General features: G+C 41.6%; 1 protein-coding gene across 1 annotated transcript in view; it reads right to left on the reverse strand.

The window, feature by feature from the left end:
- Positions 1 to 2,935: 2,935 nt before the first annotated feature.
- NELL1 (neural EGFL like 1) overlaps positions 2,936 to 15,717 on the reverse strand; it is a 437,981-nt gene continuing 425,199 nt past the window's right edge. Inside the window, exons 18-20 of the mRNA XM_026651341.1 lie at positions 15,538 to 15,714; positions 10,085 to 10,309; positions 2,936 to 3,865 (exon numbers count right to left, since the gene is read on the reverse strand). Of these exons, the coding sequence (XP_026507126.1) occupies positions 3,815 to 3,865; positions 10,085 to 10,309; positions 15,538 to 15,714 (453 nt within the window). The 3' untranslated portion in view covers positions 2,936 to 3,814. The remainder of the gene's footprint in view (positions 3,866 to 10,084; positions 10,310 to 15,537; positions 15,715 to 15,717) is intronic.

Raw genomic sequence — 15,717 nt, forward strand, 5'->3', positions numbered from 1 at the left:
AAAGCCTCCCCCAGCACTGTAACTCACTCCCCGTCCACACTGGCAGGGCACTTACCGCGCTGTATCTCCCTGGGTACACCGCTGCAGGTACTCCACGTCTCCGAGAAGCATAAGAGATACAGCGGAGTGGCTACGACTCTTCCCTGTGAGTGTGTACCAGGAATCAACCTGCAGCGCTGTACTGATCACCTTGTCAAGTGGCCAATCCTCTCCATTGTTGTGACCGGCTGCAGGAATGAGGAAGTGCTGGTTTCAAAGCTCGTACCACAGAGAAAAAGCAAAGTTTGCTGTTTGCTTTGAGTGAGTAAATGAATGAGCAGGGGGCCGGGAGTTCGGAACTTGCAAAATAGAATGCTGACACGCTCCAAAAAGCACTCTCTCTCCCCCCACGCTCCCTGTCACACTCCACCCCCCCACCCCATTTTGAAAAGCACGTTGCAGCCACATGAATGCTGGGATAGCTGCCCATAATGCACTGCTCCCAACACAGCAGCAAATGGTGCAAGTGTAGCCACGCCACTGCGCTGTCAGCTGTCAGTGTGGACAGACTGCAGCGCTTTCCCTATTCAGCTACGAAGACAGGTTTACCTCACAGCGCTGTACAGCTGCAAGTGTAGCCAAGGCCCTAGTGAGAGTTTGTCCTTAGTAAGGACAAAAGGCCTGTTTCCTTAAGCAGCAAAGATCCTGCTTTTGTGCAGCTATCTCGAATAATGATCTGAGCCTATTGTGCCCCAAGTGAAGTTAGCATCAAAACTATGCTCCAAATGAAGAAGAGAAATTCAGAAAATACACAGGCTGGTCTCTGAAGAGTTTTCATTGTCTCAATAGGCTTTTAGGTGAAAAATGTCTTCCCAGACTTTGTAGTTAAAGTAAAATATTACAAAATCTCATCATTCTTTTGACAATGAAACAGTGAACTGATGGTCCTTCACTATTGTTTGAGATGAATATTTCTCTCTATAGGTTTTCTATGTTCACATAATTCTGGTGTCCCCAGTAACTCTCTCTCCACAAGGAATTATTCATCATAGTCAAGTTAACGCAGTATAAATAAGAGAACCCTAGTATCCATTCTCTGCCTAGATGTAAATCTTTAGAACTCAGGAGATAGTGTTTGCTAAACAGGGCTACACAAGCCTGCAGGATTCAGTACACCAAGGGGTTGTTAACTGACCCCCGAGGGTTCATCGAGCACAGAACGTGAACCTCCCAGGTTCAAGTTTCCTCAACTGGGCTCTGCCTTATGCCTGGAAAGTCAGAGGACTGTCGGAAGGCATCCAGAGAAATAAGGGCACTTTGAGAGAAGAAAGACTTGCTGGCTTCCAAACTCTCCAGATGCATCCACAGAACATCAGGTGGTGAGGTTTGCAAATGGACCGGACCTAGAACACAGTGCTTGGTTTGAGGGTGAATGGAAGTATTTCCTAGAGCTCTGTTGCTAAATCTCAAACAATCCTTCTTTGTAGCCATAGCAGTAACTTACTACTCTGCTAATGCATTTGGGAAAGGAAAAATGTTTGTAATAAACTTGGGCTTTAAAACCATCTTTGGGTTTTTACAATATTGTTAATAAGATTAAGGAAAGGCAATCTGTACATAGGAGTTTATTTAGAGGCCCACAAGTTTTAAATCATTCCCTTTTGTATGCCAGCCCACTGACTGTCTCCTCCAATTGAATTACCCTTGGGTTTACAATGTGATTTACAAAATGAACTGACAGTATGATTTACAAACATCCTTTGAGTATCATATAAAACACAACTGTTTCCCTTATAATACAATCATTAAAACAATGCAAATGTAAACAACACATGAGAAGCTGGAAACGACTGGACATTTAAAGAAAATAATGACTGTATGTTTAAGCTGGATCCCAGTCATGAACAAACCTAAGTAAATTATCAATGCTAATAATGAATAGTGGACTAAAAATAGCTAAATGATTGGAAGTAATTTTTATAGCATTTTGCAAAACCCCCTTAGGGGAAACATGAAAGTACATTATTTAAAAGAATATTCTAATATTCTTCCATTATATACAGTCACACACCATTCTTATAAATCAATTTCACATTTCCTGGATAAAGCTATGAAAAACTCACAAATGTATACTTTTCCAAAGTATAGCCACTATGCTTATATCTGCAATCTTTTTCCAAACACCTGCTGTTTAGTTAATTAAAGAAAAAGGGGTTGGGGAGGCAAAGAACACTATACAAATAAGCAGAACAGAGTACAACAGCACATCGAAAATGTGGCATTTAAGGTGTATATGCCATCAGATTTGAAATAGATTTTTGTTCCAGTACTACAAACTTTCTAGCCTCATGAAAACAAAGAAAGAGTTACATCTTCCTTTGATGACATCCAAAAATCTAACCTTTTGTTCGAGTTTTAATTAGGACTTTTGCCTAGGTTTGGGGTTTTAACCATGCATAAAATGCTTTTTAACTTAATAGATTATGTTCTTTTGAATGTCAGCAGAATACAAAAAGGGGCCAGATTGCTTCTTGAATATGTTACATGTAATAAAAATTGTAGCATAGAATGTCTCCAATCTCCCAGGGCTAGCACGCTGCCTGCTGAAATTCAGGCTAAATGTAATTGTCATTTACACCATTCTTGTCATCTCTACAATGGTTCAGCCTGTTATGAATGGTAGGTTTCATTATAGGAAAGCAAGTACACTGGGAGAGATGGTGAACTCATCTACACTGGTGGAACTAGGTAAGTTTTTACACAGCAATTAAACATCTACACCTGGCCTGGGTCAGTTGCCTCGGGCTGCAAAACTACAGTGTGGATGTTCAGGGTTGGGCTGGAGCTTGAGCTCTGGGATCCCCCATAAGGTGGGGAGGGTCCCACAGCCCAGGTTCCAGCCCGAGCCCAAATGTCTACATGGCAATTTTATAGCCCAGTAGCCTGAGCCCCACAAATCAGCTGCCACAGACCAGCAGTGCATGTTCAACTGCAGTATGGACATGCCCACCCCATTCTAAATATACAAGTTTAAAGCCCTTTGATTGCTTCACAATCCAGATGAATGCCACCAACATCCAGTATTTGCAGTGTCACTTGCAAACTAGACCACTCTGCTAAACCTGATATCAATAAGGGGCATTGTTTCCTGGATATGTGTTGAAAGGGCACTGGATATGTGCTTTACTACTCAATACAGGAATTCTGCTACTAGTTCGTATGTTTGGAAAAGAAAATGTGTTTGTGTGTTTTGGTTTTTTTTAAAGGTAGACTTAGGTTCGATTACTCCCAGCCTGTACAAGTCAAATGTACTTTGGAATGTTTTACAATGTGTGACAGCTATGAAATATAAGTATTATGCAATTTGACTGTACATACATACATATTTTCATAAATACATCTGACAGGGACCTCAGAACTAAGTATGCAGTATTATGGGACAAAATCACAACAGGCAGCCTTAGTTGTAGAATCTAGATCCAAAGTAAAATAATCTGAGTTTCAATCATGTTGTCAATACACAAATTAAACCAAAATTACATCATTAGTTTACCCATGAAATAATTTAAAGGTATTTGTAAATGATTTGACAGGAAAAGTGTATAATTTACAACACTGAAAACTTTTTTAACAACTATAGACTTATATGCTTTGTACTGTAAAGTCACCCAGACAAGGATAGCATAGTGGTAGGTCCCAAAGGCAACTCCCAAACATCTTCCTCAGGTGGAGACTTTGGTAATTGTCTGTTGTATAAAACATCAACTCTTACAACTTCATTTAAGATGTTAACTGCATCAGTTTTCCTCACAGAGAAGAGTCCAATCTTAATGCTTCAGTTATTGTGAAGACAGTCTAAATCCACAGAACAGCAGACATTCCCATTCTGTACAACAAACAAATCAGTGTTACTTATCCACAATGTTAAAAAACAGAAAACATGGGGCTTATAAGACCTGGAGATGGGTATCCTATATATATATTCACAGGACACAGAAAGGAATGTGTGATTTTGGCCCCCATAGCAGTTAGTACAGTTGCCATGCCCATTCAGGCCATGGCCTTTTTGCTGAGATTTCTCAAAGGAGATAGTTATGGTGATTTTTCGTATGATGTGGCATCTTTTTCCGTTATATACCTGACTGAAATCGCCAACTCATTTCCCATTGGTCAGATTGTAATGATTCTGCATCAGATCTGACCTGAATTGCGCTTAAACCAGAAACGTATGTGTGAAAGGCTCAATAGTCCTCATTACAAATGCCTGGAGCCATCCAGTCCCCTTTCATTAGCATAACATATATTCTAAAAAACCCAACAATATTAAAATGGCAGAGAATACCTGAATAAAATAAAATAGTTGATCTTTTATTTTGCTATTTTCTCCCAAATTATCAGTCTCCTCAGGCCCTGCCATGATTTCAATAATTTTCATCCCACCATCAACCTCAGCCTAGATCAATCCACACAAGCGGTCCATTTCCTGGACACTACTGTGCTAATAAGCGATGGTCACATAAATACCACCCTATACCGGAAACCTACTGACCGTTATACTTACCTACATGCCTCCAGCTTCCATCCAGGACACACCACATGATCCATTGTCTACAGCCAAGCTCTAAGATACAACCGCATTTGCTCTAATCCCTCAGACAGAGACAAGCAGCTACAAGATCTCTATCAAGCATTCTTAAAACTACAATACCCACCTGCTGAAGTGAAAAAACAGATTGACAGAGCCAGACGAGTACCCAGGAGTCACCTCCTACAAGACAGGCCCAACAAAGAAAATAACAGAACACCACTAGCTGTCAACTTCAGCCCCTAACTAAAACCTCTCCAGCGCATCATCAAAAATCTACACCCTATCCTGAAAGATGATCCCTCACTCTCACAGATCTTGGGAGACAGACCTGTTCTCGCTTACAGACAACCTCCCAACCTGAAGCAAATACTCACCAGCAACCACACATCACTGAACAAAAACACTAACCCAGGAACCTATCCTTGCAACAAAGCCCGATGCCAACTCTGTCCACATATCTATTCAAGTGACATCATCATAGGACCTAATCACATCAGCCATACCATCAGGGGCTCGTTCACCTGCACATCTACCAATGTGATATATGCCATCATGTGCCAGCAATGCCCCTCTGCTATGTACATTGGCCAAACCGGACAGTCTCTACGCAAAAGAATTAATGGACACAAATCTGACATCAGGAATCATAAAAATCAAAAACCAGTAGGAGAACACTTTAACCTGTCTGGTCATTCAATGACAGACCTGCAGGTGGCAATTTTGCAACAGAAAAGCTTCAAAAACAGACTCCAATGAGAAACTGCTGAGCTGGAATTGATATGCAAACTAGATACAATCAATTTAGGCTTAAATAGGGACTGGGAATGGCTGAGCCATTACAAACATTGAATCTATCTCCCCTTGTAAGTATTCTCACACTTCTTATCAAACTGTCTGTACTGGGCTATCTTGATTATCACTTCAAAAGTTTTTTTTCTCTTACTTAATTGGCCTCTCAGAGTTGGTAAGACAACTCCCACCTTTTCATGCTCTCTGTATGTGTATATATATCTCCCATTCTATGCATTCAAAGAAGTGGGCTGTAGCCCACAAAAGCTTATGCTCAAATAAATGTTAGTCTCTAAGGTGCCACGAGTACTCCTGTTCTTTTTGCGGATACAGACTAACACGGCTGCTACTCTGAAACCAGTCAAAAATAAGCTCTGCTAAGATCTGTTGAACAAAGAGATTTCCGGCCTATTTGAACATATGCCAGTAGTCCAGACTCTCAATTTGCTGAAGAGAATTGTGATAGCAATTCCCATGCCATACCAAGCTTAACTCCACCAGACATGGAGCTGAGTCTGCGGCATCTAGTCAAATGCCCAGGAATCTTACTGATAGAAAAGTATCATTTAAACCCATCACAAAGCCTCAGGGGAAATGCCACCAAAAAGGGGCAGGAAAGCTAATCATGGTGAATTAAAGCCCAGAAGGAAGAGCTACACCTCCTTCTACAGCAGGGGTCTCAAACTCCCAGCCCGCGAGCCATCTGCGGCCCGAGAACCTCCCCAATGTGATCCGCAGGGCTCCAGCAATTTTGGGGCTGGGTCTCTCCCTTGGCCCTGCCTGCCACCCCTGGGTGCTCCCTCCCCCCCGCCATGTGTCCCCCGGGCAATTTACAATGGCCCAGAGCCCCGCCCACCACCAGCAGCGCAGCAGAGCTGAGCGGCTTCTGCCTGCTTGCTCCATGTGTCTGCCGGCCACTCCCTGCGGCCCCAGGGTGGGGCAAGGCTGTGCCTCCACGCACTGCCTCCACCCTGAGCGCCCCTGCGACCAATGGGAAGTTGCGGGGGCAGTGTCTGGGTGCAGCAGCACGCGGAGGCCCCCAGCCTCGCCTTGGAGCTCGAGGTAAGCAACGCATCCCCCGACCCCCTCCCAGAGCCTGCACCCCTACCCCCTTCCCACACGCCCCCCAAACTCCCTCCCAGAGCCTACACCCTCTCCCCTTCCCACACGCACCCCCTCCCCACCCCCATCTTGTCCCCCTCCCAGAGCCTGCAACCCCACCCCCTCCTCCTGCACCTCAGAGCCTGCACCCAGCACCCAAACTCCATCCCAGACCCCCTCCCCCACCCAACCTCTCACCCCTTCTGCACCCAAACTCCCTCCCAGAGCCTGCACCCCAATCCCCCACACCAGACCTCCTCCCCAACCCAAACTCCCTCCCAGAGCCTTAGGCAGGTGGGGGGGGGGGGGTTTGGGGGCAGGTTCTGGGCGGCCTGAGTGACACTGGCCTGCTGGGAGGATTTGAGGACTGACACTGGCCCTAAGGTAAATTAAGTTTGAGACCCTTGTTCTACAGTATGGCACAGGAAGGGGGGAAAAAACTTCATACAGCATTTTATATAACACACTTAGTTTCATAAAACTACATTCAGTACTTTCAGTGATCAAGGAATGATCAATGGAAAGCACTTCTCTGTGTGGGTGATATAAAGCACAGACAATTGTAATTCACCTTCCATATGCTATTAGAAAGCTATGCTTTAATAGCAGTAAAAAAGGACTATTTTGCTCCATGTTCATTTAGTCCCCGTTTTTATACAAATGAATATCTTCTTAGGTAACACTAACTGCTCTAAAGGTATGCCTACACTAAGGAGACTGTAGGAGCACACATATATGCTGGCATACCGCCCAATGTAAACACACACTGACAGAAGAGGTTTTTCTTTGGTGTAGGAACACTACCTCCCTGACCAAAGTTAGCTGTGTTCACAGAGCCCTGTTCCACTGACGTAGCTGCATCAGTTAGGGGGTGTGTTTTTTCACACCCCTGGTCGTCGTAGATGTGCCAATATAACTTTTCATTGTAGAATAGACTTAAGTGATCTCTGCTTTACTCTGGACTAAGAGGCGCACGTTGTAGGAAATCTTGTACATGCCGCTGAATATGAGGTTAGGCCTGGATTTTTCAACAGTGTGTAATTGTGTTTATCATAGAAACGTAGGGGTAGAACGGTTCTTGAGAGGTCATCTAATCCAGCCCCATGTGCTGAGGCAGGACCAAGCAAACACAACCCATCCCTGACAGGTGTTTGTCTAACCTGTTCTTAGAAACCTCCAATTAACCTTAGAAAATCCCGAACAGGGATTCCACACCCTCCCTTGGCAAGCCTACTCTAGTGCTTAACTATCCTTATAGCTAGAAAGCCTTTTCTAATATCTAACCTAAATCTTCCTTGCTGCAAATTAAGCCCATTACTGCTTGGCTCTTCCTTCAGTGGACATGGAGAAAACCTGATCCTTTTTATAACAGCACTCAACTATTTGAAGACTTATCAGGTTCCCCCTTTCTCAAGACTTAAACATGCCCAGCTTTTTAAACCTTTTCTCATAGGTCAGGTTTTTTAAACCTTTTGTCATTTTTGTTGTTCTCCTTTGGACTCTCTCCAATTCGTTCACATCTTTCTTAAAAGGTGGTATCCATAACTGGACATAGTACTCCAACTGAGACTTCATCATTGCTGAACAGAGGGGGACAATTACCTCCTGTGTCTTATATACAACACCACTGTTAATACACCCCACAATGATATTAGCAATGGCGTCACATTGTTGACTCATATTCTATGTCTTATCCTCTATACCATCCAGATCCTATTCTACAGTACTGCTGTCTAGCCAGTTATTCCCTATTTTCTACTTGTGCATTTGATTTTTTTCTTCCTAAATGTACTTCTCTTTAATTAATTTCATCTTGCTGATTTCAGACCAATTCTCCAATTTTTCCAAGGTCATTTTGAATTCTAATCCTGTTCTCCAAAGTGCTAGCAATGCCTGTCAGCTTGGTTTCATCTGCAAATTTTATGAGCATACACTCCATTCCATTATCCAAGTCATGAAAATATTCAAGAGTACCAGACCCAAGACAGACCTCTGCAGAACTCTGCAGTATATACATGCTCCCAGTTTGACAGCGACTCATTGATAACTACTCTTTGATTGCAAAACTGGTTGAAAGACCATACTCACTTTATAGAATTTTCATCTAGACCACATTTCCATTATTTGCTTTCCCTAGTTTATGTATGTGTGATGCTGCCTTTTAGTGGGTTATCTTAGTACTTAATACTTAGTCCTGCCATGAGTGCAGGGGACTGGACTAGATGACCTCTTGAGGTCCCTTCCAGTCCTATGATTCTATGACCTACACAGAGAATTAAGCAAGCTGTCCCTCCATTCAAATGATAGATTTTTGAAGTTCAAGGACCAAGATTTTAGTTTCAGCATCCCAAATGGGTGTGATTTATCTAATGATTATGCCTGTTTGCAACACACTGATTACAAATACAGTGTATTCCCTCAATTCCCCACTCATATAAGGGCCTGATCCAAACCACACTGAAATCAATGGAAAGACTCCCATGAGCATTGATCTAGCTTTATAGTGTTTAGAAACAGTATCATTCCACATTGATTTTTCACTATATTGCATATAATGAAGGCAGAACCTTACTGTTCTGCTTTGATTACGTGAAGCTTCTTACATTTCAAAATTAGACTGGAAATCTCATGAAAATAGTATTTTCTGTTTTTACTGTAAGAATGTTCCTTCCCCCCCTGCCCCGACTTATAATTGTGAGGAAATTAAGAAGTGCTAAGGGAATGAACAGAGAAGAGATGTAAGGGACTCTAAGGCTTGGTCTACACTAAACCCCCAAATCGAACTAAGGTACGCAACTTCAGCTACGTGAATAACGTAGCTGAAGTTCGAAGTACCTTAGTTCGAACTTACCTCGGTCCACATGCGGCAGGCAGGCTCCCCCGTCGACTCCGTGGTACTCCTCTCGTCTAGCTGGAGTACCGCAGTTGACGGCGAGCACTTCCTGGTTCGACTTATCGCGTCCAGACAAGACGCGATAAGTCGAACCCAGAACTTCGATTGCCAGCCGCCGAACTAGCGGCTGGGTGTAGACATACCCTAAGTTAATGTAACCTACAGACTAAGGGCCCAATTTGCTACTATCTTATACCATGTGTAGTCATTTACATTTGTGAAACCAACATGTAAATTATTCCTTCCTACATATCACCTCTAAGTTTGTCCGAGTGATTCCTTATCTGGTCATGCTCTCAAAATGTTTGTCTTGGAGAAGAGGCAAAGGAGGTTTAAAATCCTCCAGTTCTATATACAGTGCAATTTTTATTATTGTATTAGCTTCTAATAAATATTCTGTAAAATACATTTTAATAAATATAAAACTTGGCAATTTTTAAAATAGCTATCCTAGATTCATATTAAATATATCTGCAGGGATTTCAGATGGAATATTTTAAAGTTGCAGAATGATGTTAAATATCTGTGCTCAAATTTCCAAGAAAATAACTATAGAATTACCACGTTTTGTTTCCACTATGCATACCATACATTGAAAACTTTTATACTGTAGATTACATTCTCTGCCCTTGAATCTCATTTACTTCAATGGGAGTTGTGTGTGAACTTCCAGGGGTAGAATACAACTCTATATTTATGATCCAGTACAAATCACTACTATGTACTCATAATACCTTGCATTTGCAAGTTGTACACGGAGATCCAGCCATTGTCCATATGGAGCCACTGAGTCTTGTGATTCCATAGCCGTCTACACAGGTTTTTCTGATATCGTAAGTGATCTGATCAGCCAGACAGGGATCACTGACACAGCGGGGGCAACACTCTCCTTCTGAGATTGCTGTGTACTCACAGTTTGGATCTGGGCATAAAAGAGGCCAACAATCCACTTCCCCTTCCTGTAGAAATAGAAATAAGGCCCATGAAAATTTCTTCCAATCATTAGTTACTGAGGAAAAAAAATAAATTCTGATATAATGAAAGCTCCTTTTTGCATCAAATTATAATAGATTAATGTTTGGGATATATATCATATTAGACTGAATGCCACACCATTGGACATTGAAACTTATGTTTCCTGTGTACAGTACAATATAATTTTCTTGTTTTTTTTTTGTTTTTTTAAATGAAGCAACCTAATCTGCAGCTTCCTCATCATGATAGACTTCCTGGCTTAGTGATTTTTTTTTTTTAACTCAGGCACTAATACTGTGAAAAAGTATGGACCATACTTCAATATAGTTATTGCTTTGCAGACCATCTAGTCTTCCATTCATGGTTGCATAACATCCCTGTGGCAGCTACAGCAATTGCTTACATAGACAAGTAACATTAGGAAAATATTTAGCAGAAGCGGGAAGGGACTTTCAAAAGCGCTCCACACTGGCCTAACTCGATTCCCATTGTAGTCTAAGTAAGTTTTACCATTGATTTCAAAAGGAACAGTTGGACCAGGGATTGGCACTCTTGAAAACCCCATTCTAAATATATTTTTAACTTCTTTAAAAGCAGTTTAACAGCTGGAAATAAGGAGGAGCCAGAATCTGTCACCACCCAGCTCTGTGTTGACCAGCTAAAGAATCCAGGCATCACACTTTGAGATCCTCTGCATTGAACTATTATTACTAACCTGCATTTTGCTAATTTACAATCTTTAAATTTTAAAAGTAACATCTCTTATTACCAAACTTCATATTTTTGTAACAAATATGCTGCCAAATATCTTAATATAATTAGTAGCTAAACATTAAACTACAATTATCAAAACAAATGAAAAAAGCATATTTAATGATGCATTATACTCGAAATCACACCAGTTCATGGATTTAAGTGGTGTTTGATTAGAGTAATGAAAAGACAGTACATAGATGCTGTGGCCTTAAATCTTGTCTCTAATGCTTAGAGTGAATCACTGTAGTATAATGTAAATAGTCTTGAGGTATTCTGGGACAAGTACTCTATAATGCTGCTTGAATTAATATTACCATTTCTGATATGTACGTAATCCCAAACCTGCAAATTCATGAGGATTTCCAAAGCTAAGATGCATATGGAAGAGATTGGTAAGTGAAGATGGTGCAGCACCCAACAATCTCTGGGTACCTGCCTGCTCAGTCCCTTTGCTGTTACATTTCACAAAAGACTTCGTTCTAGCTAGTAACTAACATAACTCACCAATGGGCATTCCCCGTGTCTATGTACTGGTACTTTCAAAGGAACATCAAATACACTCTTAAATGGATCCCTTAACAAAGTATTTTTTCTTTAAAACAATCTGCTACAGGCAGGGGCGGCTCTATGTATTTTGCCGCCCCAATCACAGCAGTCAGGTGGCTTTCAGTGGCGCGCCTGCGGGAGGTCCGCTGGTAATGCGGATTTGGCAGCATGCCTGCGGGGGGTCCGCCGGTCCCGCACCTTCGGTGTACCCGCCGCTGAAGCTGCGGGACCGGCGGACCTCCCGCAGGCATGCCACCGAAGGCAGCCTGACTGCTGCCCTCCTGGCGACCGGTAGGCCGCCCCCCGTGGCTTGCCGCCCCAGGCACGCGCTTGGTGCCTGGAGCCGCCCCTGGCTACAGGGATAAGGTTGCTGTAATTATTCAATTGGAATTTTTAAATACTAGGGTGTGCACACACGTGTGTGTGATGATATAAGCACTTTAAATAGCATGCCTGGTGTTAAAATATAGTGTGATCACATACTATTTCTCAAATACACCTCTACCCCGATATAACGCGTCCTGATATAACATGAATTCGGATATAACGGTAAAGCAGCGCTTGGGGGGGGCGGGGCTGCGCACTCCGGCGGATCAAAGCAAGTTCGATATAACCTATAACGCAGTAGGATTTTTTGGCTCCCGAGGACAGCGTTATATCAGGGTAGAGGTGTAGTACAATTTGTTTTTATAACTGTAAATTTACAGATGTACCTATGGCAGCATACGCTCACATATTTAAGTACTGTGGTAGTGTGTAGCTGCATAGGAGCAGGATGAAGTTTGCACATTCAAACTTAACTTTCACAACTCCTGATTTTTTGGTGCTTTTGGCTGAATCCATAATATTTCATTAAATTATTTTTTCTATTTTTAAAGAGAATAAAGTCTCTAGTTGTATAACAGGCAGTAGTTACCAAAAACGTCTGGTGCCTATCAATGTCCTTAGTAAATTGTACATTTATAGTTTTAACATATACCAGTCAGCCAAAAACTGCCTAAGTAAGGTTCGTTACCAGGCTAAAGAAAATATCTCCAGGCCTGAGTATGAAAATGCACTACTTAAGAGATCCTTAAGGCAGCGTGAAAGGCCTCTCAACTTACGGCTAGCCCTCCAGCCATTGTTTCTGAAAGGTGCTCACTATTTAAGCTGAGGTTGGCAGGAAGCAAGGTTGGTTCTGAAACTACCTTTCAACCGCTCCTGCCCATCCTTGGAGCAGCCAAAGGACAAACCCAAGCCCGTGAAAGGAACCTGAGGGCAGGACTGGCTTTAGGTTGAAAACTGGTACGGACACATTTCTAGTCAGCAGCACCTTTGCTTGGGGTGAAGGAATTCGTTTTCATTTAACAAAGTTACAAGATTGTTTTTAAATGATGTACCTGCTGTATGCAGTAGGCGGAAAATACCCATCCCTGAATCAGACTGCTTGTGCTGCTCAAGGGCCATCATGTCAGAGAGCATCAGATGGAGTGCAGGGGATTCCGGCCTACCTCAGAACACCCTCTCCTGCTCCTCGCCCCATACCCCCCCCACCACCACTCTGAGAAAAGGGTAAGCAATAAGCAAAGCCAGCTATGCCTACTTTACTCAGGAAATTCTCTACAGCTGGACACTCTGTTAAGGCAGCTTTCAGCTGCTTTGTGCTACCTGAGCAGCCAGATGTCAAGAAAAGGATTTGTCCCGAAGCAGATGGTCTTATATAACTTATTAAAAAATCCCCTTACTTTGTTAAAGGAAAATGATTTTTTTCACCCCAAGAAGAGGCAGCCCTCACTAGAACTGTGTCCATACCAGATTTCAAACTCCAGTCATTTTTATAGCACACCATAGAAAAAAGAATGCTAGAAAGTATTAAAACAAAAAAGTTATTTTTCTATTCTCCCATAACTGAAAATTAAATAATCAAAATTAAAAAAAACTTTGAGTACATACTTTAGAGATTTGGTCTGTTAAATAAACAGTGTTTCACAAAATGTACATTCCCGTTGGGGCTGTGCATGCCTTTTACAAACTGAATGGAAAAAATAATAAAATAGGCTAGCAGTTAAAGCTGCGTTTGGGCATTGCTTAGCACAAAAAAACCAAAAGTCTAAACTATTTTGATTAAGGATTGGCTCCAAATCTCAGCTATACCACTGTCTTAGTGCATTACCTTCAATCTCTTGGCCTTTTTACGACTGTTATCCCAGCTATGAAATTAGGTAAAACCAGGAATCTTTCTGAAAACAAGATACTGCAACTGAGTTGTGCATACCTTGGAAATATAATTAAATATGTACCTGAAAATCTCTTCCCTTTTCTTTCCTTATGCAAGCATTTAAAAAAAGATCAGGAAAGTAAACTCAAAACCTCAAAACCTGAAGTAAAGGGTTTGCAGTACTCCAACAAAGCACTGGTGATTCAGTTTACAGGACAAAACTCTGTATGTTATAACTCAATCCATTATGTGCAGAGGATTCTGAGTTCTCCAAACCAAGACAGTCTTCTATACAGAGCAGAGCAAATTTTTCAAATAAAAAAATGGTCTTTTTTTAAATAAAAATTGTTAGACTGATTTAAAAAAAGTGAAGGAATAATTTTTATTTTTTATGGCAATTGGGAATTAAAAGGGTAACCTGCTTTTTTTGTTTTTAGTATGTATGTTTGGGTAGTCTTTTCCAGTTTTCTTCATCCTTCCCTTTTGCATTAGGTCACTATTCACCAGTATTCTCTTTTGTTGTTTTTCAATGGTAGTTTGTAGGACTTGTTTTTTTTTATTTCTGCACTGCCAGTTTTGATAGGGAAGAGCAGTCAGGTGGTTGGATTTTTTTCAAAATCAAATATTTTACATAAGAACGGCCATACTGGGTCACACCAAAGGTCCATCTGGCCCAGTTCCTGTCTCCCGACAGTGGCCAATGCCTGGTGCTTCAGAGGGAATGAACAGAATAGGGCAATCATCAAGTAATCTATCCCCCGTTGTCCACGCCCAGCTTCTGGCAGCCACAGGTTTAGGGTAACCCAGAGTATAAGGTTGCATCCCTGACCATCTTACCTAATAGCCATTGATGGACTATCCTCTATGAACTTAAATAATTCTTTTTTTAAACACAGTTATACTTTTGGTCTTCTGGCAAAGAGTTCCACGGGTTGACTGTGTGTTGTGTCAAGAAGTGCTTCCTTTCATTTGTTTTTAAACCTGTTGCCTATTAATTTCATTGGGTGACCCCTAGTTCTTGTGTTAAGTGAAGGAGTAAATAATACTTACTTTCTCCACACCAGTCAAGATTTTAGAGACTTCTATCATCTCACCCCTTTGTCATCTCCTTTCCAAGCTGAAAAATCCTGGTCTTTTTAATCTCTCCTCATATGGAAGCTGTTCCATACTCCTAATAATTTTTGTTGCCCTTCTCTATACCTTTTCAAACTCCAATACATCTTTTTTTGAGTTAGGGCGACCAGATCAGCACACAGTATTCAAGATGTGAGTATACCATGGATTTATAGAGAGGCATTATGATATTTTCTGTCTTGTTATCTATCCCTTTCGAGATCTCTTTCTTGAGCGGTAACAGCTAATTTAGACCCCATCAAAAGCCATCAACTTCAAAATGAAAAAATCCCAATATAAATTCTGCAATTGAGAAAAGCATCAATTTTTTTTACACAAAACAAAATGGAAACAGTTTCAAAATTTTCAAGCTTTCTGTGAAATTTGTTTGTTTGTTGTCCAGGTCTATTTACACAGAGCTGAGAAGTGGTCTGCCAGTATTCTGACTGACCTTGCTTCTGACTAAAATCACTTTAATATGTCAAATAGCGGAAGGGAGGAGACGATAGGGTTAATAATGTCATAATATAAAGTATGTTGCTATAATCAAAATCTTTACTACTTTTGTTTCTCTCGAAAATGTTTAATTTATTTCCATACCAGACAACGGCACTGCTGACAGCCGTAGGTCCAGTTGTCCCCACTACGATACAGCTTATGACCATTTTGGTCTAAACATTGACTGGTCACTCGTGTGTCACACTCTGGGCAGCAAAAGAGATCAACGCTGGGGTTCTGACAATCACAAGCTGTTCGCCGGCAGAATATCTTCCCGTTCTG

This window comes from Terrapene carolina, unplaced genomic scaffold (genome assembly GCF_002925995.2).
Source record: "Terrapene carolina triunguis isolate 2854851 unplaced genomic scaffold, T_m_triunguis-2.0 Scaffold96, whole genome shotgun sequence".
Lineage (NCBI taxonomy): Eukaryota > Metazoa > Chordata > Testudines > Emydidae > Terrapene > Terrapene triunguis.